The sequence below is a fragment of the Lissotriton helveticus genome, chromosome 7, assembly GCF_964261635.1.
Source record: "Lissotriton helveticus chromosome 7, aLisHel1.1, whole genome shotgun sequence".
Taxonomy (NCBI): Eukaryota; Metazoa; Chordata; class Amphibia; order Caudata; family Salamandridae; genus Lissotriton; species Lissotriton helveticus.
The window spans coordinates 178,062,528-178,087,874 of record NC_136068.1 but is presented as its reverse complement, the minus strand read 5'-3'; the positions used below and the strand labels follow the sequence as shown (position 1 = coordinate 178,087,874).

At 49.9% G+C, this 25,347-nt stretch overlaps 1 protein-coding gene across 3 annotated transcripts in view; it reads right to left on the bottom strand.

The window, feature by feature from the left end:
* The window catches only part of ELMO2 (engulfment and cell motility 2), a 310,978-nt gene that overhangs the window by 71,487 nt on the left and 214,144 nt on the right, over positions 1-25,347 (bottom strand). For all 3 annotated transcript variants that reach the window (XM_078651887.1, XM_078651889.1, XM_078651888.1), the window contains one exon: positions 11,905-12,012. In XM_078651887.1, the coding sequence (XP_078508013.1) occupies positions 11,905-12,012 (108 nt within the window). The remainder of the gene's footprint in view (positions 1-11,904; positions 12,013-25,347) is intronic.

The window sequence follows — 25,347 nt, the reverse complement described above, 5'->3', positions numbered from 1 at the left end:
TACCACTGCCATACATTTCGAGAATGTCCTGGGTGCAGACTTCAGCCCGAAGGGAAGCACCGTGTACTGATAGTGATTGGTGCCAACTTGAAAGCGCAGAAACTTCCTGTGTTTGCATGCAATGGGCACATGGAAGTATGCATCCTGTAGATCTATAGCACACATCCAATCTCCTCGTTGCAGCTGAGGGTAGATTTGATGCAACGACAGCATGAGAAACTTTCCTCTGCGAATCCACTTGTTTGCCTGTCGCAAGTCCAGAATGGGCCTGAACTCGTTCTTGTCCTTCTTGCGGACAAGAAAGAACCGAGAGTAAAGACCTCTTCCTCTTTGAGACAGAGGTACGTCCTCTATCGCCCTTTTTCTCAGCAGAATGTCTGCCTCCGCCTGGAGCTCTCGCAGTTGGTACTGTGAGCTGACCGGGGGGATCGATGGAGGAGGGCTGATGAACCGAAGACTGTATCCATTGCAAACAATATTCAGCACCCACTTGTCCTGAGTAATTTTTCTCCACTCTGCCAGAAAAAATTGAACGCTTCCCCCCACCGGAGCGGGTAACGGACGAGGGGGAAGTAACTGCTCAGGGTCGAGACCCGGCCGGGCCCTTGGACGCGGTAGAGGATTGCTGTCCACCTCTACCCCTCTGACGCTTCTGGAAGGGTCTTCTGTACTGTTGCTGCTGTTGCTGCTGCTGATGTTGTCCAGCAGACTGTCCCCTTCCACGACCCTGCGACCCGAACCGTCGTTGGAACTGGCGGTAGGGTTTCTTTTCCTTGGGCTTCTCCAAGCCCACTGCCGTCAGGGTCTCCGCCTCGGCCTTCATCCTGGCCATCTCGTCATCTGCGTGTTTTCCGAAGAGGGTATCTCCGGAAAACGGGAGATTCGCCACACGTTGTTGCGCTTCCGGTTTAAGCGACGTCAACCTGAGCCAAGCATGGCGTCTCTGGTTAATCCCGTGGCAGTATCCGTGCGCTGACAGCAAGGAGATATCCGCCGCGGCGCTGATGGCCTGGTTAGAGACCAGCATCCCCTCCTGGACGATCTCCATGAAGTCCTCTCTGCGGTCACGAGGAACAAGGTCCGCAAACTGCTCCATTGAGTCCCACAGTGCACGGTCGTAACGCCCCAACAACGCCGAGTCACTGGCGGCCTTCATCGAAGAGGAGGACGTACCACACGCTTTCCGACCAGCAGAGTCGATCCAGCTGCTCTCTTTGTCCGGAGGCACCGTGGACGCAGGGGAGGTGGCATGAAGCTTCCGGGCCGCCGTCACAATCACCGAATCCGGTACCGGGTCCTTTCTCAAGAAGGCAGGGTCCGAGTCCGGAGCTCTGTACTTTTTGAGGAGCCTGGAAGGGGCAGACTTCACCACTGCCGGCGTCAGGAAGAGCTGTTCAGCCGGCTCGAGGAGCCCCGGCACCAGAGGCAGCAGGGGGCGAGACATGTGTTTTTTATGTAATGTCTCAAAGATCACAGAAGTCGAAGGTGTAGGAGCTTCAACCTTGATCCCCAACTTCGCCGCTCCACGCAGGAGGACCTCCTGGAGGACCTCCTGGAATGTCCCGATATCGTCTATAGGGGACACCCTAGTCTCCGGCGAATCAGACAGTGTGGGCGAGTAAGAACGGGTCCCAGATGCAGAACGTGACCTGGACCTACGCCTCCTATGGTGATGCCTGGATCTCGATGAAGATCCACGTCCACTCCTAGATCTGTCCCTTCTCCCCGAGCGAGACCTCGATCTCTTGGGTCTCGGACGTTCCGTCGGCCTCCCCTAGGCTTCCTAGGAGTCTTCTTCTGTGGCGTCGGATACTTGGGCATCGACACCGCCCTCGGCGGAACCGGGGGTGGGGGAGTAACCGGACGCGGGGCCTGCGGAGCCAGCAACGGAGGAGGGGTCGGAGCCTTCGGAGGCGGACCCTTCGGTAAAGGAGGCCGCGAAGGAGGCGCAGAGGGCTTCTTCGGGGTATATTTATTTATTTATTTATTTTTGCAACTTGTAAAGCGCGGCGTATACCCGTAGGTGTCTTGGCGCTGTAACTCATCTTGTTGTCTCTGTCAGAACCTTGTCAGTTTTAAAGGAGCATGCTGAGGAAGTAGATCATTGGTCAAACAACCAGGTCTTCACAAGTTTTCTAAATTGCCACAGTGATGATGTCGACCTTATCACCTTCGGCAGAGTGTTCCAAAGTTTGGCCGCGGTGTTGGTGAAACATCTGTCTCCCCAGGTGACTGTCCTCGTCCGAGCCACTGTGAGTTGGTACAGGTGTTCAGATCTTAAGGATCTCGTAGGATGATACAAGGTGAGCCTCTGTCTCAGAAACATCGGTCCAAGACCTTGTAATGCCTTATAAGTAAGGCATAAGGTTTTGAATTTGATATATACCTCGGAATACGCCGTTCCCGGCGAGCCATCATCCTGTCCGGACTGTGGGGAGCCCCCCACAGTCCTGGGCCTGTCCTTACGACCTCCAGACGCCGAAGATCGGTGCCCAGACGACGACCGTGGATCCTTCGACGTCGAGCGGCCCTTCGGCGTCGACCGTTTCTCACTCTTCAACGTCGAACGGTGTCTACGTCTCGACGTCGACCCTGACCAGATGGACGAACCACGAAACCTAGACGACGGGCGATGGTGCCTCGACGGCGACCTCGACCTCTTCGTTCGTCTCGACGTCGACCTCTTGGATCGCCTCGACGTCGATCTCTTTGTACGTCTCGCTGTCGATCTCTTTGAATGTTTCGACGTCGACGTCTTCGGCGCCAGAGACTTCTCCCGTCTCGACGGCGGCCTCGACGACGATGTCCTTGACGGCGAACGGCGGTGTCGCCTCGACGGCGAGCGCCGACGCCGGGCCCTCCGATGTCGACCACTCGACGCCGACAGCGACGACGAGGAGATCGACACCGGCTTCGACGGCGGTCGGAACACGTCCCTCGACGTCGACGGGCGACGTTTTCTCAACCCAGAGCCCTGGGGAGACCGGGAACTGGCCGTGTACCTTCCTCTCGACGTCGTGGTCATCGCAACTGACCCAGACGGAGATCTTGGGCGCGGGCTGGACTTCCTGCCCCTGGGGAGCCCCCAGAGGCCTCAGCATGGGCAGAAGGAGCCCCTCCTGACCCACCTTGTGCCTTCAATCTTCTTTCTTCAAGTCCCTGAAGTCTGATTTTTCTTCTTTCCTTCAGGGTCCTTCCAGAGAAGCCTCTACAGATCACACAGTCCTCAGGGATGTGGGAAGAGGGAAGGCAGAGAATACAGACCTCATGGGGGTCTGACTTGGCCTTCTTCCTGGAGCACTCCGGGCATTTGTCAAATAATGCTGGCATTATGGACAATAAAAGAGTGCAGAAACTCAAGAAGAAAGTCACCAAAGTACTTTAAAAGCACCAAAAATCGAATTTAGTGTAAAACACCAACAAAACCCTTGAAAAGGGAGAGCTCAATGCTCCAGGGTCCTGCTTGCAGGAGCCGGAAAAAAGAACTGAAACTAAGTTGGACCTGCTATGCATTCTGGGATACTGGGAGAAGGTTCTGGAAGGTTCCTTAAAGGCACAGTATCCTATTTAAGCCACATAATGGCAGCCTATGGGGCTTGTCTGTCCAGGTTCTTCTCTCTATCATTCCTGAGGGATTTTGCTGTTAAGCAAGGGAAATCTGTACAGGCTTTGCTGTTTTGTGGATTTTATGGTGAAATTTCTAGTTGAAGTACTGGACAGTGTAGCCTTTTTGGCTGCATTATCTGTCTTTAAATTCTCTCTTAAGTGTCTATGCATTTCTGCATTTTTTGACACTGTAAGAGATTATTTTTGATTGCTCCGGGGTCCACGCACATGGGCGGGACTATTCACTAGATTATGACTATACACAGAGATCCCCTACTACAGAAGAAATGTTACCCCTAGCGCTGTTTGCGATCCGCTGCAAAGTCCAGAGCAGCACAGGCTTCTCGCCCTATGAGCTTCTGTATGGGAGACCCCCGCGTACCTTGTTGGACATGGCCAGCGAAGCCTGGGAGGCCGAACCCGGCCGAACCAGACACCTCCCGGAGTACGTGGAGAACCTTAGAACCCATCTGGGTCAAATACGTGACATAGTGCGGCAAAACATGGTGACAGCACAAGCAAACCAGAAACAGCAATACGATAAGGGCACAAAACCACGGTCCTTTCTTCCGGGTGCCTTGGTACTCCTCCTGATGCCGTCCTCAGACCACAAACTATTGGGTCAATGGCAAGGCCCCTTTCCGGTCCTGAGACAGGTGACGCCGGTTACCTATGAAATAGAAACAGACCCTACACGACGAGTCACCCAGATATACCATGTGAACCTCCTGAAAGAATCGGTAGGCCCTCGTCCTGTTCTCTCTAACACGGTATCAGGCACCATCCTCCCCTACGAGGTCTGCATAGACGCTGATCTCGCGGCCAGACAAACAGGAACTCCGTACCGCCTTGAAGCCGTTACAACAGGTGTTCTCTTCCTACCCTGGCCACACGACCGTCCTCGAGCATGCCATCCTAACAGAACCCGGCAAAACCATACGCCAGCGACCCTATCGGGTCCCTGAGGCTCGTAGACCTGTTATCAGGGAGGCAATAGCCCCGATGCTACGTATGGGGATCATAGAACCCTCCATTAGCAGTTGGAACTCGCCGATCGTATTGGTGCCAAAACCCGACGGATCGATCAGGTTTTGCATCGACTTCCGTGAGGTCAATAAAATCTCATCCTTCGACACCTACCCTTTGCCTCGTGTTGATGAGATGATAGAGCGAATAGGGAAAGCCAAGTATATCAGCACGCTCGACCTCTGCAAAGGCTATTGGCAGATCCCATTGAGAGCCGAAGATAAAAAGAAAACGGCATACTCCACCCCAGAAGGCCTGTACCAGTTCACCGTGTTGCCTTTCGGCCTTCACGGCGCCCCCGCCACTTTTCAGAGAGCCATGAATCAGGTGTAACGACCTCATTCCCACTTCGCGGGGGCCTATTTGGATGACATCATCATCTACAGTTATGATTGGGACCAACACTTATGCCACCTACATGACGTCATCTCCTCCCTAGGTTCCTATGGGTTCACCATTAACCCTTCAAAAACCACCTTAATGGCACAAACAGTTAAGTACCTGGGTTATCTGTTAGGCGAGGGACTAATCCGACCCCAAAACAAGATGATCACGGCCATACAGTTCATCTCCTTTCCCCAAACACGGAAAGAACTACGCGCATTTTTAGGCCTTTTAGGGTACTATAGGAGATTCATCCCTAACTTTTCCCAGGTCGCAGTCCCCCTAACCGATCTCTTAAAGAAGACCACAAAGACAGAAGAAGCACTAAGGCAGCCTGACCCCTCTTTGTTACACGCGTTCAACATCCTTAAACAGTCGCTGATGTCTGGTCCTGTGCTCATCAGCTCGGACTACTCCCAACCCTTTATTCTCCAGACTGATGCTTCAGAACAGGGCTTAGGGGCTGTCCTCTCTCAGAAAGATCACAACGGAGACGAACGACCCATCCTCTTTTTGAGCCGAAAACTGTTCCCCCGAGAGATGAACTACGCCGTAGTAAAAAAAGAGGCTCTGACCATTAAATGGGCAGTGGAGAGCCTCCGCTATTACTTGGACGGACGTGAATTTACTCTATACACCGACCATGCCCCGTTGGGAGTGGATGGCGCGGAACAAGGGACACAACGACCGCAATCTTCGTTGGTTCTTATCCCTACAGCCCTTCAGGTTCAGGACCTTGCATCGGAAAGGCGTTGATCAAGGCAACGCCGATTATCTTTCCCGATACCCTCTCCCTCCAACCCGATCAAGAAGGACAGCTAGGGGAAGGGGATGTGAAGGGGCCACGACCCCTACCTTGGCGAAGCCGTGCCTTCCCTCACGATCCCGGCGCACGACTCATGATCCTCGGGCGTCCACAGCAACCCGGACTCCTCCCCTCTCTCCTTCGTTGCAGGAGCCAATCACGGAAAGCGGAATCCCGGAAGGACTTTCCCGTGACCCCGGAAGTTCCTCCCACATTCCAGAGGCGGAGCCCAGAAAAGCCGGAACAAAGGACAACAGGGCGTTCAAGCAGGAAGACTCGTGGCAGGAGACAGCGTGCGGAGAACCCCGGGAGCCGAGCGGAGAGGCAGAAGAAGAAGACGAAGTCTGGACGGAGGACTGGTGGAGTCCGGTGGAGGAAGCTGGAGAGCGTCCGCAACTCACGGAAAGAGTTGCGGCGGGCCAAGTGAGTACCGACTCCCCTTGAGTGTAAATATCGCTGTGTATAGTCAGACCCTTATTCACCTTGCACCCAGCACTGTAGAATATTGTACATAGCCCGTTTGTTGTCACTGGCACGAATGTATATATTGTCCCTCACTGACCCGTCACTCAGTCACCCTTCGACCTACCCCCTCTTCTTCTTTCCAACTCTTACTCCTCCCGTCCCTACCTCACGTTCGCTTGGCTTCCCATCACAACCCCGGTGAAGGTAGACGGCTTCATACCGTTCTGTGCCGATAGAACTAACGGCCCTCTTTTTCTCTCCTTCTCATACCTCCAAGGAGCCACCGTCCCGCTGCTCGACCGGCCAACCCTTCTCTGGGAATCCTCACCCCGTCTTCCAGCCAAGTACCTTCCCTCTGCGCAGAACCACCACCACGACGACGAACAAGAGCCTCACCTCAAGACCCTGTTCTCCCTTCCTTCCCCCCCTTGAACTGTGTACAAACAATAAAGATCGGCTGAGAGATAGCCCACTACATACGGCCTCCACGCCTGTTATTACGGTCCGCCTACACCCCACGATCACAGGGGGTCTGACTGCCAGGCTCTGAATACTGCTGGTGCACCTGCAATGGTGATGGTGGTTAGACCACTACCAAAGTATGGCGGTCCTGTGGACCGAAACAAACATGTGGAGGGTCAAGGTGAATATTTAACGACCTGTTTGCTCGCTCCCCTATTGTCAGGATATGAAATACAACAAAGAGCAAAACAGGTCAAGATGTGGTGTGTAACTATACCAGTAACTGTAAACCAGTAGGGTGTATACGCAAACTAATGTCGTTGAGAGTTATTGGAAAACAAAGTGCTAGAAAAATTCCCATCAGACCACCCTTTCGGTGGAGTTTACGTCACGTGGGAATTGCTGATCAACCCATAACACATCCGGCCAAATAGTGCCGGTGTGGAACAGGATGTCAGAAAACTAGCCATGATATTTGCCATGAAGTGGACTAAATAATGTGCAGTGCTCAAATAAAAGTGAAGGTGAAAGATAGAATTGGCTACACAGATTCTAAGAGAACGTACATATAGAAATCAGTGTGTCAAGGGTTAAAACCACGCCTGGTAGGAGGGCTACCATTTGGCGCTGTGCATGATGGTCACCCCGTCTTCCAGCCAAGTGCCTTCCCTCTGCGCAGAACCACCACCGCGACGACGAACAAGAGCCTCACCTCAAGACCCTGTTCTCCCTTCCTTCCCCCCCTTGAACTGTGTACAAACAATAAAGATCGGCTGAGAGATAGCCCACTACATACGGCCTCCACGCCTGTTATTACGGTCCGCCTACACCCCACGATCACAGGGGGTCTGACTGCCAGGCTCTGAATACTGCTGGTGCACCTGCAATGGTGATGGTGGTTAGACCACTACCAAAGTATGGCGGTCCTGTGGACCGCCATACACATAATAAGGCCCTAAGTGTTTATTAAAATAAAGTGGGGCCATGCATATCTGACTGAATGCAACAGCAGACAAGGAACAATAAATGTAGTGCAAGCCGAAAGAGGTGCCGCTACTCTTGATGTCATAAAGAAGGCTGGAATTCGTACAAGATCCTATAACTATTTTATGAAGTTCAGCCAGGTGCAGTATACGTTCTTCTCCAAATTTGTTTTCAAAATTTAAATTGAGAGGGCAAGTCCTGTGTTGGAAGAGGAGCATTTTATTTTTTGAGAAATTATACCTTGACCGAGACCTTTTTCTTTTTTTAAATAGTGGACCCTTGAGAATTAGTAAAGAGTACCTTCATAGTGTTCTAGTTTTACTTAAAATCTCATGTTTGTGAGAGAGATTTGGTTGGAGGTCCATTCACCCGACACAGGAGGACAGAAGTTTCCAACGCATTTGAATATTTGATAACAAAAATGCTAAGTGGTGGCGATGACACAAAAGGAATAAAAAGGAGAAAAGGGAGCAGTATAGGCTGATTAGAAAAGGAATGTATTCCAAAGTCAGTGAAAGCAGAACAGATAGGGCAGGGGCTTAAGGTGTAATGAAGACAGAGTAGAAAAGATGGTCAGAGAGCAATGGTTGAAAGGTACGAAATGTACAAGTTATAACTGAGCAACTATGATATGCTAGGGATTTGTAAAGCGCATGGCTACCCAAAAGGACCTCCCAGCACTGAAATGGGTCCATTGATCAGAGGATCAAGCAAGATACTCATACAAAGATACGTTTAAGTCGGTTCTGAAATGTTGTTTCTTCCTCAGGGATAAAGGCAGAGGGTTTCAAAGCTCTCGTGCCTAATGGGCAAAAGATCGTCCTTCACTCCTAGATTTCTTTATGTTTTGTACAATAAGGAGTCTCTGACCTTTGGATCGTAGCGATTTTATGGGGTTGTAGGGGTTTAACAACCACTACATTAAAGGAGAACTTTTATTATAGATCACTTGGTGGGCTAGACAGAGATTTAAATTTGACTCTTGTAGACCGGCAGCCAATGTAAGCCTGCCAAAGATGACCGGGCAGGATACTGCTTGGGAATCTTCATGAGAATATGGGCTGCAGCATTCCTAACAATTTGGATGCATTTGATCACATACAGAGGACTACCTAAATAGACTGAATTGTCATAACCAAGGCTTGAGAGCACCAGGCCTTGAACAATTGTTTTTCGAGTAGTCTGCAGAAGCCAGCTCTAAACCTTCCTTAAGGCTCCGGGCACAGACAGGCTTGATGATGGATTAATCCCATATCCGTTGACTGGGGTGAGTGCTTGCAATATTCAACACTCTGTCCATCATCCCCTTTGGTTTTGCTTTGTTCGCCCTAAGTTGGCAGGGTATGCCCAGACGTGGGTACCTTGCTCACTTTGCCACTGGATTCAAGCTAGCCTGGCTGATGACGGCTGATTAGCCAGAAACCGGTCCCAGGATGCTTGTTTCCGGTCCAGGGAAGACATGGCATGGCAGTTCGGGCTGGACTGTTCCCATGAGGCACAGGGTCAGACTGATTTGCATATGGCCAATGTCTGAACTGGGGTGGCGGAGTGAGATAAAGAATGATGATGGATTAAACCCAGATCAGTTGACTGGGGGTGAGTGCTTGCAATGTTCAACACTCCGTCCATCATCCCATTTGGTTTTGCTTTGGCGTACCTTCGGCATGCAAGTGGCACACCCACTGCATGCGTCCACGTCCTCAGGCTCACTTATTAGGAGCCGGGACGACAAATAGAACAGTAACCAAAATGGCATCCTGGTCTGTCTCACCGCGTACTCAGGCACTAAACACGGCCCAGGTAAGATGCGGTGTGTAAAGTAAGCAAAAGTGCAAAGTAGTTTTTAAAAACCAGTAAAAACAAGTGCAATAGCAGTTTTGATTGGAATATTCTAAAATATTCCCCCCAAAAACCTGTAGGAAGCTGGCACTGTATATACAATACCAAAATGAGGTATAGTGTGCACAGAGTCCAGTGGGACCCCAAAGGTAGACAGAGGTAAACGTAGATAGCGCCTTACTCTCTATTTCTGGTAGTGTGGGCGAGCAGTAAGACTTTACCAGAGGGTAATGTTAAGCATTTGTTGTACACACACAGGGAGCAAATTATGACACACACTCAAAAGACTGAACTCATGGTTTTGGCTGGGGCCAGAGTCTGGGGGGTGAGTAATTACGGTGCTCATGGGAAACAACGTCTTTGACTTGGAAGGCAGGGAAGGTCCTCGGGGTTCTTGAGGTTGCTGGCTGCAGGACACACTGGGATTTCGGTGGAGCAGGTTTGAGGTGGGGACAAGCCGGTAGGGCTGGGGCCAGGTCAGTGGGCATCCACTTCTTAGTTTCAGCATGGGTTCTTTGGTCCTTCTTCTCTTCTTCTTGTTGATTCTTGTCTGAGGAGGCATGGTTCAGGGTTGCCCCTAAATATGAGATTTAGGGGTGTTACAGGTAGGTAAAGGTTATGACCAATGGGACCCTTCCTTGGGGGGGGGAACAACCCCTAGTATGCCACCCTCCAGTGGGAGTGGGGGCATATGCCTCACTCTGGTTGGCTGGGTCCCCCCCCATCTGCAAGATGGCGGGGACTGAGAGTTGCGCTTCAACTTCCCTCCCCCACCTGAGGGGTGGAGTTGGCAAAGGTGAGCACAGCTCCCTTCCTCACTTGGTTTTCCTGCCGATTCTCCTGCCCAAAGTGTGTGTGTGTGTGTGTGTGTGTGGGGGGGGGGGGGGGGGGTTGATCCGGTGAGGGCCAGTTGCTGAAAGCAGCAAAGGCTGGGGAAGCTCACAAAGGTGGGAAGCCTTTGAAGATTCCCCTCCAAGAGCCCTGCCCATCTTGTTGGGAAGGAGGGTTGTCACCTCGTCCGAGGATGTGCATGGTTTCAGATCCCAGAGAGTAGCAGGCTCTCGACCCAGGGGTCAGAAAACATGTCTGGTGGTGGCAGCCTAAGCAGCCACTCACCTGGGCAAAGTTAGGTCGTATTTCAGGAGGCATTCTCTAATATGCCCTCTCTGTGCATTTTTCATTAAATCCCACACTGGCATCAGTGTGGATTTAATGTGCTGAGACGTTTGATACCAAACGTACCAGTTTTCCGCAAAGCCATTGTGTTCGTAATGACAAACTCCCAGCACCATATACTCTTAATGACATTACTGCACTTACAATGTCTAAGAATTAGCTTAGACACTGTAGGGGTACTGGGCTCATGCACCTGGTATAGTGCACCCAGCTAGAGGGGTGGCTACCTATGCCAGGGCTGGCGGTTGTAGGCATGGCACACAGGGATGTGTGCCATGTCGTCTCTTAACTTTGTTCTGCACCAAAACAAACAGCCTGCATAGGCAGTGTGTGGGTGTAAAGGTACAGGGCCTCTAAGGGTGGCACAATAAGTGCCGCAGCCCTTAGAGGCCTTACCTGGCCACAGTGCCCTTGGTACATCTGGTACCATTTACAAGGGACTGACCTGCGGCCAAAGAGTGCCAATTTGTTTTGTTTTTTCAATGTAGTTTAGGGAAAGAACCTAGGCCCAGGGTACCTGTTTGGCAGGAACCCTGGGAACACTCAGTCAAAGCACATTAGCAGTTTAGCAAAACGTGAGGGCAACCATGCAAAAAGAGGGCACTTTCTTACACCCCCTTTTGCAGATCCCTTTTAAATAGCAACAATTCACTTTACAGTTTGTAAAATCCCCCAGTTTAACAAGTCTTTCCAAATGCAGCTTGATCAGACCTTTGCATTAGTAACCTTAAAGGTGTGTCAGTGTATTTAGGCTAATTTATTAGGAGCCGGGACTGACTAGCATGCTGCCCTAAAATGTGTCCTGGTCTGTCTCACCGCATACTCAGGCACTAAACACGGAACGGGCGAAATGTGGTGGGCAAAGTAAGAAAAAATGCAAATTTGTTTCAACAAACAGAAAAAACAAGTGCGATCGCAGTTTCTGTTAAAATAGAACAGCAAGATTGTAATCAAAGGGCAGTGGGAACAGAACATGCAAAGAGAAGAGAATTGCGAAGCAAGACATGAGGAGGAAGGACGTGAAGACAAGTAATGCCAGGGGAAGTAGAGCTGCAGAGAGGTGACACTGAGAAAGAAGGTTGGGAAGAATTAAACAGAGCAGGAAGGCACGTACTGGTCTATTGATATTAAAAAATAAATTTGAGAATGCAACATACTTTTGTCTTGCAATGATTCGAAAGCAACCTCTCCTGGAGCATTGTCTTCCAAGTCTCCGTAGTGTAGAACCTTGTGATTCAGGGCTAGTCGACAGTACCAGAACCTTTCTAGAAAACAGAGCAAAGACAGCATTAAAAAAAACAGGCATTTTCAAAACGTCTTGAACTGCCCTTGTTTTCCAGTGCCTTCAATTTGGATTTTCCTCACTTGCCCCACCTAGTCACTGTATCTGAAACAGTCATTGTCAGAGTTTAAAACATCCTGTGAATTCCAGTAGGAGATGTGTTTGTAATAAGACATTGGTGAAACCCTCATGAAGAACATCCCTTAAATGAAGGCAAAGTGAAACAAACATTGGCAAATCCAATGTGTCTGTCTTTACATTGCCAACGAATGCGAACACAGGCATGTGCAAATGCTTTTTGTAGAAGTTATATGCTGTTTAGTATGTTAAAGCCAGACCTATTGCAAAAGTGTGAGAAAAAAGTAGCAAAAAGGATTGTTTACAGCACAGAATGTACACAGAACTTAAAGAATTAAATGAAACAAGTTGCTTGATGACTTAGTTTACTTTTCGGATGTAAAATAGTCCTCCTTGCAGTCCAATGAAAGCACTCCACTGGAGGTGGAAAGCTACAACAACAGTCAATAGCATGAGGTGAGTGATTAATACAGCTCTGGGTGGAGTCAAGGCCCGCCCTATGTTTTAAAGCATAGATAACATTAGAACCCACTAATGCTGTGATGTTAAGCCAGACATAACCAGCCTTTTCATTACAATAGGTCTCGCATTTTATAGAGTTCGTGCTATTGACGTAAAAAAAAAAAATCGGCATATGCGTTCTTATTTCTGATATATATTTCCCGCACGGTATTACAAATGTAATATTTTTATATTTGCAGTTTAAAAGTTTTAATTATAGAGATGGCTAATGTTGCTTATTTTGTTGTCATTTTGTTTTTTATGAATGCCAAATAAATCCTCTTATAAAATATTGAAGACTAAACTGAAGGCTAATGCCAATTTAACCAGCCAAACTTGACGTCCCTGTAATGTAGTCTTGTGGAACAGGCTCCCATCGCTTGACAGCTGTGTGAAACTGTTGCCCACAGAGATGGGCTCTTGACATTGTCCGCTATGCGTTTGCTTTAATTGAAAAGCAATGGTTAAGGGGTTGCTATTGAAATTATAACTTTGCTTGCAGACAGCAAGCCCAGTTTTTTGCAAACAGACACTAGTGGTATTGCTTGTCCTTGCTGACCTTGAAAGCGCAAAACCCTCGAGGAGGACAGGAGATGCAAATAGCTTTAAGTTTATATTTTGAAAGGAGGCAGTTAGTTCTGTGCTAATGAACAAGTTACTTACCTTCGGTAACGATGTATCTTTAAGAGACATTAGTAGTTCTAGATTCCTTACCTTAGAATTACCCCAGGCTTCAGACTGGATCCGGAGAAATTTTTTCTTAGCATGTCAGTGGGTAGGACATTTTTTCTTAGCATGTCGGTAGGTAGCGTTGGTCGATTCCGCCTTCGTTGTCGGTGTAGTGGTCGCTGGGATGACGTTGTGGTGTCTACTTAAATGCCGCCCCTGCTCGCTGACATCAGTTGTGATACGACTTTCCATGCCAGAAGCGCAGAGCCATGCAAGACACTGACCACTGGTGCACATAACTAGGGCCCTGTAAGGGAGTCCCTATCCCGAGAAGTCAGTTCGCAGAATCGGGAGGAAGGGTAGGGCGGGAAGGAATCTATAACTACTAATGTCTCGTACAGATACATCGTTACTGAAGGTAAATAACTTGTTCATCTGAAATAGACCGTAGTTTTAGATTCCTTACCTTAGAATAGATACCCCAGCAATAGCAACCCAGGAGGAGGGTCTGCAAACTAAGTTCACATCAGGAAGTCCTGGAAAACAGAACAGCCGAAAAAGCCATCTCTCCGGACTTGGCTGTCCAGGCAGTAACGCTTGGGGAACGTGTGCACTCACTACTCTGCACTCACTACTCTGCACTCACTACTCTGCACTCAATACTGTGCACTCACTAGTCTGCACTCACTACTCACTACTCTGCACTCACTGCTCACTACTCTGCACTCACTACTCTGCACTCACTAGTCTGCACTCACTAGTCTGCACTCACTGCTCACTACTCTGCACTCACTACTCTGCACTCAATACTGTGCACTCACTAGTCTGCACTCACTACTCACTACTCTGCACTCACTGCTCACTACTCTGCACTCACTACTCTGCACTCACTACTCTGCACTCACTACTCTGCACTCACTAGTCTGCACTCACTAGTCTGCACTCACTAGTCTGCACTCACTAGTCTGCACTCACTACTCTGCACTCACTACTCTGCACTCAATACTCTGCACTCACTACTCTGCACTCACTGCTCACTACTCTGCACTCACTACTCTGCACTCACTACTCTGCACTCACTACTCTGCACTCACTACTCTGCACTCACTACTCTGCACTCACTACTCTGCACTCACTACTCTGCACTCACTACTCTGCACTCACTACTCACTACTCTGCACTCACTACTCTGCACTCACTACTCTGCACTCACTACTCTGAAAAGAAAGTTAATAGCCCACCTTGTCCATTTAAATTTTTAAAAAGGAGCCACACCATGAGGAAATGCTTCATATTACAATTACAATATTCATTTACAATGCAACGGTCTCGGCATTGCAAAAGTTAGAGACCCCACTGCAAACGTGGACATAGCAACGCGACACGTGCTTATTGGTAGGGTGACCAGAATGTTAAAGCCAAAACCCGGGACATTTCACAAAATAGAAGAAGGACTACAATTTTACTTAAAGCAGGCCTACATAATGGGACAGTGCTCCTCAGCAGTGAATTACAGAACAGGCAAACGGTCTATCTCTGCTTGGTAAAACATAAAAAAGCACCACCCGCCGTTTTCAGTCTACCCTCTCTTAAAACCGGGACATGAGCTAAATTCCCTGACATCTGCCGGGACAGCTGGTGGAAAACGGGGACAGTCCTGCAAATCCGGGACGCATGGGCACCCTATTATTGGCCAATATATCTGAAGAATACACACTTTGTAGCATGTGAAAAGCGCACTAGAAGGCTTCCCCGCCCTCGTGTGTCTGCTTTAGGCAAAGGCGAGGACATGGATAGGTTACACGAGAGGTTCAGACTAAGAGGGAGAGAAACGGAAATGCGGGACTTGTCCAAAATGTAAAAAATTGCATGTACACAATCTCTACCGATCATAAGATAAGTTCCCATATAACGTTGCAGACTACTTGGAAATACTTACCGATAACATGTATATTCTAGTAGTTCCCAGTGCATAAGATGCTCTTCTATACAAGTAGCCTCTAGGCACCATAGCAGGAACCACCATAAGAATCGCATGCAAACAAATTCACAACCTGTGGGTGGCATAGCAAGAATGCTCCCTAGGGAACAGTATTTAGTGCATAGAGTTTATGTCCACAAAAATGTCGCGAGTAGGAGACGGACATTCAGAAAGAGAAGAATTCACTGCCTGAAAGTCCCTCACAACCTTCAGATGGCGTGAAAGAAATGGTCAAGAAGGAAATGAAGAATGGCAGGTTAACAAATGCCTATAGACAGTACCACAAGAGTTCGCATTAGAAAAAAACACTACCTGTTAAGGCGTGTGAACAAGCAGCTATCTGATAAGAGCTGCTAACCGGCGCAAAGAGTTCGATTAAGCAATATTCCTGGGCGCAAACAGGCTCTGTCGACTACTGAAAATGCCCACATGCAAAAACAGATATCCACTGAAAGGCAGGCTAAACAACAAACGACGTGCTTTCTCAGACAGAATTAAGCTCTAAACATAAACTATACGTCTCTTCACTTTGTGCTAAACAGACTACATTCAGCCCGGACGCAATATAATGCGTCTTTCAGGGGATTTCGAAAGCACTTCAGCACATGTATTTATGCCCACACGTTGAAAAACTGAACACAAATATTTTAAAGCATGGCACGGCTGGATTAACAACAGCTCGAAGGATACAGTTGCTCTGCCAGTGGTGGAATCAGATACTGGAACTGAACCATTTAAATTCCGGGGCAGCTCCTGCGACTGGAGCTTCTGACAGACATTGAAAGCAATGCAAATACCTCCGTCTTTTTCCGCTTCTGCACGTTCTTCCAGATGGGTTTGCTGGGCCTGTTCCAGCTGCGGTGGACCGATAATAATCTGTACTTGCTTGTGTGTATGTGAGGGGGGGGGGGGTGGGTGTCTGTATGTATGTGCGTGGCTCCTTCCCAGGAGACAGCGCCTGGCCGCAGCGCTCGTTCGCGTGCGCGTGTCAGTTTGGAATCGCCTCCAAGGCGATGCGCGCGGCCAGGATTGTCTCCTGGGAAGGAGACACGGCCACAATAAGTTCTCGGCGGAGACGCGCTTCCGCGCGTTTCAGCCGAGCCCTAAACAGGCATTTTCAAAACGTCTTGAACTGCCCTTGTTTTCCAGTGCCTTCAATTTGGATTTTCCTCACTTGCCCCACCTAGTCACTGTATCTGAAACAGTCATTGTCAGAGTTTAAAACATCCTGTGAATTCCAGTAGGAGATGTGTTTGTAATAAGACATTGGTGAAACCCTCATGAAGAACATCCCTTAAATGAAGGCAAAGTGAAACAAACATTGGCAAATCCAATGTGTCTGTCTTTACATTGCCAACGAATGCGAACACAGGCATGTGCAAATGCTTTTTGTAGAAGTTATATGCTGTTTAGTATGTTAAAGCCAGACCTATTGCAAAAGTGTGAGAAAAAAGTAGCAAAAAGGATTGTTTACAGCACAGAATGTACACAGAACTTAAAGAATTAAATGAAACAAGTTGCTTGATGACTTAGTTTACTTTTCGGATGTAAAATAGTCCTCCTTGCAGTCCAATGAAAGCACTCCACTGGAGGTGGAAAGCTACAACAACAGTCAATAGCATGAGGTGAGTGATTAATACAGCTCTGGGTGGAGTCAAGGCCCGCCCTATGTTTTAAAGCATAGATAACATTAGAACCCACTAATGCTGTGATGTTAAGCCAGACATAACCAGCCTTTTCATTACAATAGGTCTCGCATTTTATAGAGTTCGTGCTATTGACGTAAAAAAAAAAAAATCGGCATATGCGTTCTTATTTCTGATATATATTTCCCGCACGGTATTACAAATGTAATATTTTTATATTTGCAGTTTAAAAGTTTTAATTATAGAGATGGCTAATGTTGCTTATTTTGTTGTCATTTTGTTTTTTATGAATGCCAAATAAATCCTCTTATAAAATATTGAAGACTAAACTGAAGGCTAATGCCAATTTAACCAGCCAAACTTGACGTCCCTGTAATGTAGTCTTGTGGAACAGGCTCCCATCGCTTGACAGCTGTGTGAAACTGTTGCCCACAGAGATGGGCTCTTGACATTGTCCGCTATGCGTTTGCTTTAATTGAAAAGCAATGGTTAAGGGGTTGCTATTGAAATTATAACTTTGCTTGCAGACAGCAAGCCCAGTTTTTTGCAAACAGACACTAGTGGTATTGCTTGTCCTTGCTGACCTTGAAAGCGCAAAACCCTCGAGGAGGACGGGAGATGCAAATAGCTTTAAGTTTATATTTTGAAAGGAGGCAGTTAGTTCTGTGCTAATGAACAAGTTACTTACCTTCGGTAACGATGTATCTTTAAGAGACATTAGTAGTTCTAGATTCCTTACCTTAGAATTACCCCAGGCTTCAGACTGGATCCGGAGAAATTTTTTCTTAGCATGTCAGTGTGTAGGACATTTTTTCTTAGCATGTCGGTAGGTAGCGTTGGTCGATTCCGGCCTTCGTTGTCGGTGTAGTGATCGCTGGGATGACGTTGTGGTGTCTACTTAAATGCCGCCCCTGCTCGCTGACATCAGTTGTGATACGACTTTCCATGCCAGAAGCGCAGAGCCATGCAAGACACTGACCACTGGTGCACATAACTAGGGCCCTGTAAGGGAGTCCCTATCCCGAGAAGTCAGTTCGCAGAATCGGGAGGAAGGGTAGGGCGGGAAGGAATCTATAACTACTAATGTCTCGTACAGATACATCGTTACTGAAGGTAAATAACTTGTTCATCTGAAATAGACCGTAGTTTTAGATTCCTTACCTTAGAATAGATACCCCAGCAATGCCAACCCAGGAGGAGGGTCTGCAAACTAAGTTCACATCAGGAAGTCCTGGAAAACAGAACAGCCGAAAAAGCCATCTCTCCGGACTTGGCTGTCCAGGCAGTAACGCTTGGGGAACGTGTGCAAGGATGCCCACGTGGCTGCCTGACGGATGTCATGTAAGGGAACTCCGCGTCCCAAAGCAGAAGTGGCTGCCGTAGCTCTGGTAAAGTGGGTGCACAGTCCCACTGGAGGTTCAATTTTAGCCAAAGAATAACAAATCTTGATACATAGGACAACCCTTCGAGAGATGGTATGCTTAAGCACTGCCCGACCTTTCTTCGCGCCCACATAACCCACGAAGAGTTGATCGTCCACCCGGAAGTCTTTTGTGCGCTCAAGGTAGAAAGACAGCGCACGCTTTGGGTCCAGGCAGTGGAGTCTCTCCTCCTCTTTGGAAGGGTGCGGAGGTGGGAAGAAGGTGGGCAATGTGATGGTCTGACCTATGTGGAATGAAGTGACCACTTTGGACAAAAAAGAGGGCCTAGTACGGAGGATGACTTTGTCCGGAGGGACATCAAGAAAGGGAGGTTTAGAAGATATAGCTTGAAGCTCACTCACCCTGCGAGCAGAAGTGATGGCAAGCAAGAAAGCAGTCTTCAATGTGAGGAGACAAAGAGGACAATTATGCAGTGGCTCAAAAGAAGCACACATAAGATAAGTGATGACAAGGTTCAAATCCCAATGGGGCATTACGAAAGGAGAAGGAGGAAAGAAATGAGTAATGCCCTTCAGGAATCTGTTAACAATCGGGGACTTGAAAAGAGACGGCTGATCAGGAAGGCAAAGAAAGCCGAAATGGCCAAAATCTAGACCCTATTAGTGCGCAGAGCAGAGCCCTCCTGGGCCAAGGAAAGAACGAAGAGGAGTACCTCTGAAAGAGGGAGAGAAAGGGGATCCACAGCCTTTGCTGTGCACCATGCCACAAATGTGTTCGATCTACAGGCGTATACCGTTTTGGTGGAGGGACGCCTGGCTGCCAAGATGAAGTTACAGACTTCAGGAGGAAAGTCGAAAGCGGTTAAATGTCGCCGCTCAATCTCCACGCAAGGAGATGAAGGCTGAACAGGTTTGGGTGGAGGACCGTCCCCTGCTGCGACAGAAGATCCTCCTGAAGACGCAGTCGAAGGATCGATGGACATGCTCAAGAGCTCGGGATACCAGACTCTTCATGCCCATTCCGGAGCCACAAGAATGACTTGGCCCAGTCGCACTTTATCTTCTTCAGCACTCTGGGTAGAAGATGTACAGGCGGAAAGGCGTACAATAGGTCGCAAATCCACTCGCGACAAAAGGCATCGCTGAGCGAGTGTCGCCTTGAAAACTCGATCGCACAGAACTGCTGACATTGTGCGTTCTCTTAGGTGGCGAATAGATCTAACCAAGGCTTTCCTCACTGCTGAAAGAGACCTTGCACCACCTCAGAGTGCAGACACCATTTGTGATCCATCATGCACCGGCAGCTGAGTTTGTCCGCCCTGGCGTACAGGGAGCCTGCCATGTGTTGAACTACCAGGTACATGCCCTGATGTTCCAGCCATGTCCAAAGGTGAAGAGCCTCTTAACATACGGTCCACGACCCCACTCCGCCCTGTTTGTTGCAGTACAACATGGCAGTAGTGTTGCCCGTGAACACTTGCAACACTCTTCCTTTGACAGCGGGAAGGAATGCCTTTAGTGCATGACGAATCGCCCGGAGCTCCAGAAGATTAATGAGGAGTACGGACTCCACCGGAGACCAGAGGCCTCTGATCTCCTCCTCCCCCATGTGGCCGTCCCATCCCAGAAGTGACGCATCCGTTACTATTGTGAACTCTGTTAGGGGAAGGGAGAGGGATTTGCTGCTGACCCAATCCTGGTTCGTGAGCCACCACTGCAACTGACTTGCAGTCCCCCTCCGAGATCTGGACAACATCAGAAAGATTCCCCTGATGCTGCTCTCACTGGAACTTCAGGTACCACTACAGAGCCCACATATGCCATCTGGCATGAGCTGCCAGCAGGATGCTATGAGGCCCAGCAACCTCAGGGTCATATTCACCGAAATCCAGGATAGAGGCTGAAACATCAGTATCATATCCCGGAATATGCCAGACTCGCTGCTCGGGACGATAGACCTGAAACTGTGCTGTGTCCACAACCGCTATGATGAAAAGCAGCTTCTGAGCGTGAATCAGGTACAACTTCGACCTGTTGATTGCGAACCCCAGCAAATGCAGGAGGTCACCGTATTGAGGAGGTGGGAAGCGAGAGCATGGGGCGGGCCTGCCTTCAACAGGCAGTCGTCGAGATAGGGGAAGACTGGAACCCCTGATCTGCGCAGATGAGCTGCGACCACCGCCATCACTTTTGTAAACACCAAAGGGGCGCTGGTAAGGTCAATAGAGAGCACAGTGAACTGAAAATGTTCGTGGCTTATCGTGAACCGTAGGTAATGCCGATAGGAAGGCAAGGCATGAACGTGAAAGTAAGCGTCCTGCAAGTCCAATGCTACCATCCAGGCTCCAGCGTTGAGGGCTGACAAGACCTGAGCCAAAGTTAACATCTTGAACTACTCCTTCCAGGGGAAGCTGTTGACGTCCCTGAGGTCTAAGTTAGGACACTGACCTTTGTCCTTCTTGGGCACCAGGAAGTAGTGGGAGTAGCAACCACAACCTACTTCTGGCACAGGATCGTGTTCTATAGCTCCCTTGGCCAAGAGAGCCGTAACTTCCTGGCGGAGAAGGGCCAAATGATCCTCCGACATGCGATGGAGTGTAGGTGGCATGGAGGGAGGGGTAGTTTTGAAGGGGATGGTGTAGCCCCTTCGGACTATCTGCAAAACCCACCTGTCCGACTTGTTGTTGCACCAGAGGAGGAGATGATGTTGGATCCTGCCGCCCACTGGCAGGTGGTGACCCAGAAAAGTCGACCTAGGATGGTTTGGAGGCGGCTGCAGAGGGTGCATTGGTGGAGTGGCCCGCCCGCTGGCCCCTAGAACCATGACGTTGGGTCCCACGTCCTAGGCCGCACAGAGGCTGGGTAGCTTGCGCAGGTTTGTGGCTCTGGGTGGAATGTGGTGGGGCACCCCTTCCAAAGCCATGAAAGGGGCGAAAGGCAGACTGCATGGTGCGAGAGGTGGCAGGGAGGCCGAAGGATCTGGCCATAGCCCTAGGGTCCTTGAAATGATGGAGCGCGTTGTCCGCCTTGTCACCAAACAGGCGATGGCCATCAAAGGGCATGTCCAAAAGGGTTGATTGAACAGCCCCAGAGAAGCCAGTGGATCTCAGCCAGGCGTAGCGCCTCAGGGCTACAGACATAGAAATCGTTCTACCCAGCGAGTTGGCGGTATCCAATCCACACCTGATGGCGAAACGGTGTTGCGTCTCGACCTTCTGCAACAGCATGGCCCGGGCCTCCTCCAGGCACTGTGGCAGCACCTGCGCAACTATGACCCACACAGATTGTGTGTAATGACCCTACAGACATGCCGTGTTCACCGACCACAGTCCTAAGCTGGCGGAAGAAAACATCTTCTTCTCAAGATGGTCCACCTTCTTGGGTCCCTGTCTGGGGGAGTAGTAGGGAACGCGCCTTTTGATGAGGCTTGGACCACCAAGCTCTCGGGGGTAGGGTGTTGGGAGAAGAAAAGTGAGTCGCCCGGGGCCGGGTGATGGCGTCGGGCAATCATCCTATCCACAGGAGCCCCTGTGCTGTGCTTGGACCAAGTGCCCAGAAGGATGTCAGTGAGGGCCTCATTGCAAGGCAGTAGGGGCTCCGAAGAGGCCGCTGCCGGCTGAAGCACATTGGTCAGGAGGTTAGTCCTGACTGCCACCGTGGGAAGCCCAAGGCCTCAGCCGCCCTACGCAACACCACAGCATAGGAGGCCCCCTCTTACTAGTACTTTAGGTTCTTTTTGGCATACTTCTTCTAATCTTTGGAGTCACTGTTATGCACCCCTTATGTATTTGGACTGTATTTAACTCATATGTAACGCCTGCCCTGTGACATGGGACATGACCAATCGGGAGACTATTATGCACTCTAAACACTCATTGTTCTTCAATTCTTTCTGAGCGTACTTTTCTTCATTCTTTTTTTGTTCTAGTTTTTTATCATATTTTGTGAATGTGTTTATATTTTAGGAAAATCCTTGTTTTGTTTAATTCCACAGCCTTGAAAAAGTCATCAAAAACGACGAAACTCATGCCGGCTGTTGTTCAAACTGAATTATATAAAGCAATGGAATAAAAACTAATAGAATCTTCGATATTTTGTTTGTTTTACAACTATCGGCTTGTCTAATTGATGGACTATTTACAACTCAATTGATGGTGCTCTGGACATCCAATATATATACTTAATTCTTGGTCAGTTAAAAACGTGTAGACAGACTGTTGTATGACTGTATCTGAGACATACCTTAGTCTCTGGGGTTAAAGGTGAAATAAGTAAGTTGCTGCAATTACTTACATATATGTTGAAATTTAATGCTGTTATGAGCAGCGGCTGTTTTCAGTGTAGCACCACCCCGTAGGTTCATCAGACCTCTAAAGTGGCTTTTAACAACACCCGAGCAGTGCATGCGCACAGCTTCTGCTGACTTGTCTCCTCGGGTGCATTCTTATTAGCCAGCCCCCATGTGCGATGAGCGGGCATCAAAGAAGAGACTCTCCCCAATTGGCTGCAAGTTATATGTAAGCAGGCTAGGTAGCTTCTCTATGCAGAACATACTGAGGGGAGGGGAGGATGCACCCGAGGAGACGAGCGAGCAGCAGCTCTGTGCGAGGGCTGCTGGAATGTTGTTAAAGTTCAAGTTATTTACCTTCGGTAACGATGTATCTGGTAGGGACAATTCTAGCCACAGGTTCCTTAACGCACAAGTTACTTACCTTTGGTAACGATATATCTGTAAGAAACATTAGTTAGTATTAGATTCCTTACCTTAGAATATCCGGAAAGATTTCGTCAGCAGTACCCCTGCACGTCAGTAGGTGTCATCTGCGGCTCCGCGTCTGTCGTCGGACCTCGTAATCGCCGGGAGGCCGTCGCTGGAGTACTTAGACGCTGCTCTCATGCGATGACGTCAGTTTTGTACATAGCTTCCCGTGCCAGGAACACAGAGCCATGCAAGAAACAGACACTGGTGCCATGAAACTAGGGCCCTGAAAGGGATGTCCTTAACCCTAGATATCAGTTCACAGAACGGGGAGGATGGGTGGGGTGGTAAGGAATCTAACACTAACTAATGTTTCTTACAGATATATCTTTACCGAAGGTAAGTAACTTGTGCATCTGAAAGAAACACGTTAGTGTTAGATTCCTTACCTTAGAATAGATACCCCAGCAATACCAACCCCGGAGGTGGGTCTGCGAACTAAAAGCACACCAGAAAGTCCTGGAGAAGAGAACGGCCAAAGAAGCAGTCTCTCCGGACTTGACTGTCCAGGCAGTAATGCTTGGCAAACGTGTGCAGCGAAGCCCAAGTAGCTGCCTGACAAATGTCCTGCAAAGGGACACCCCGTTCCAAGGAAGTTGTAGCCGCCGTGGCCCGAGTGGAATGGGCGCACAGCCCCTCAGGAGGATCCTTTTTAGCCAAGGAATAACAGATCTTTATGCACAAAACGACCCACCGAGAGATGGTCCGTTTGTGCACCACTTGTCCCTTCTTAGCGACAGGCCCAAGGACTTGGAAGTAGCCCTGGAGTCCTTAAAACGCTCAAGCGCGCTATCTGCTTTGTCGCCAAAGAGGCGACGGCCATCAAAGGGCATGTCCATGAGTGTGTTCTGGACATCCCCTGAAAAATTGGCGGACCTCAGCCAGGTGTGACGACGAATTGCCACAGTCGTTGAAATCGCTATGCCTAGCGAATCCGTGGTGTCAAGTACACACCGGATGGAATACCTTGCTGCGTCTCGCCCCTCAGCAGGAGCCTGGGTGAGCCGTGTCTGGGGCAGCACGTCCGCCACCGTATCCCACAGAGCGTGGGAAGAACGGCCCAAAAGGCATGCGGTGTTAATGAACAACAATCCTACTCTGACAGAGGAGAACAGTTTCTTGCCAAACTTATCTAGCCTTTTGGATTCCCGATCCGGGGGAGCGGTCGGGAATGCGGTCTGGGACGTGGAGGCCTGGATAACCAGACTCTGGGGGGTGGGGTGGCTGGACAGAAAGCAGGGGTCGCCCGGAGCCGGGCGGTGGCGTCGGGCCACGTTCCGATCCACAGGGAGCACTGTGGAGGGCTTGGACCAAGTGCCCATCAGAACGTCAGTGAGGGCCTCATTAAACGGCAGCGGAGGCTCCGAAGAGCTTACTGGCTGTTGAAGCACCTCGGTGAGGAGATTAGTCCTCATGGCCGCTGCAGGGAGCTCAAGAGCCAAGGCCTTGGCCGCCCTGCACAACACCACAGCATAAGTAGCCCCCTCCTCCGTAGCCACGGAGGGAGGATAGAAAAATCCAGTGTCAGGCGAAGTGTCTAGACCACTGGCCTCCCCCAGCTCATCTGCCCAGTCCTGATCTAACTGGCACTGCTGTGCCAGAGGGTCCTCAGACCGCTCCCAGTCCTCCGCTTCATCCGTGTCCTGATAAACAGGCATAAATGACAAGCCGGGTCATAGGTGAAAGGCTCACCCATCGACGCCAGAGACGACGGCGAGCGGCGCCGAATCCGGACCGGGGCTGAAACCAGGGACGGTGTCGTCAGAGGACGGCGCCGGGGGCGGCACCGCGAGGGTCGGCGCCAGCAGAGGAGTCGTAAGGACAACTGGCGTCGACCGGGATCCAGGCCTGGATCCCACGGGGTCCTGCGGCGTCGGGACCAAAGTCGTCGACGGCGCCGACACGCTAGGACCCCCAGTCGGACCCGCGGGGCCCGAAGGCGCGCTGGCAGGTCTCGCGGCGGGAAGAGAGTCCTCATGGCCACGAGGAAGTCTCGAATCTCGCCTGAAGTCGCATTGAGTTCAGGGACCGGAGGGTGTGGGACCGGATGCGACTCCTTCGGCTCCGGCAGAGCCGCGCGGGTGGTGCCACCCGAACCCTCGGCCAAGTCGCGCGACCGGCGAGGGGAGTCAGAAGAGCGTTGTCACCTCTTCGACTTCTTTTTGCCATGCCTCGACTTACCTGAGTGCGAGGACTTGGATCCCGACGAACGGTGATGACTGCGTCTCTGCAACCGGTCCCTCGACTTCCTCCTCGACCGGGACCTTGATCGGCACGGAGCCGACTGCCGGATCTCGAGAAGC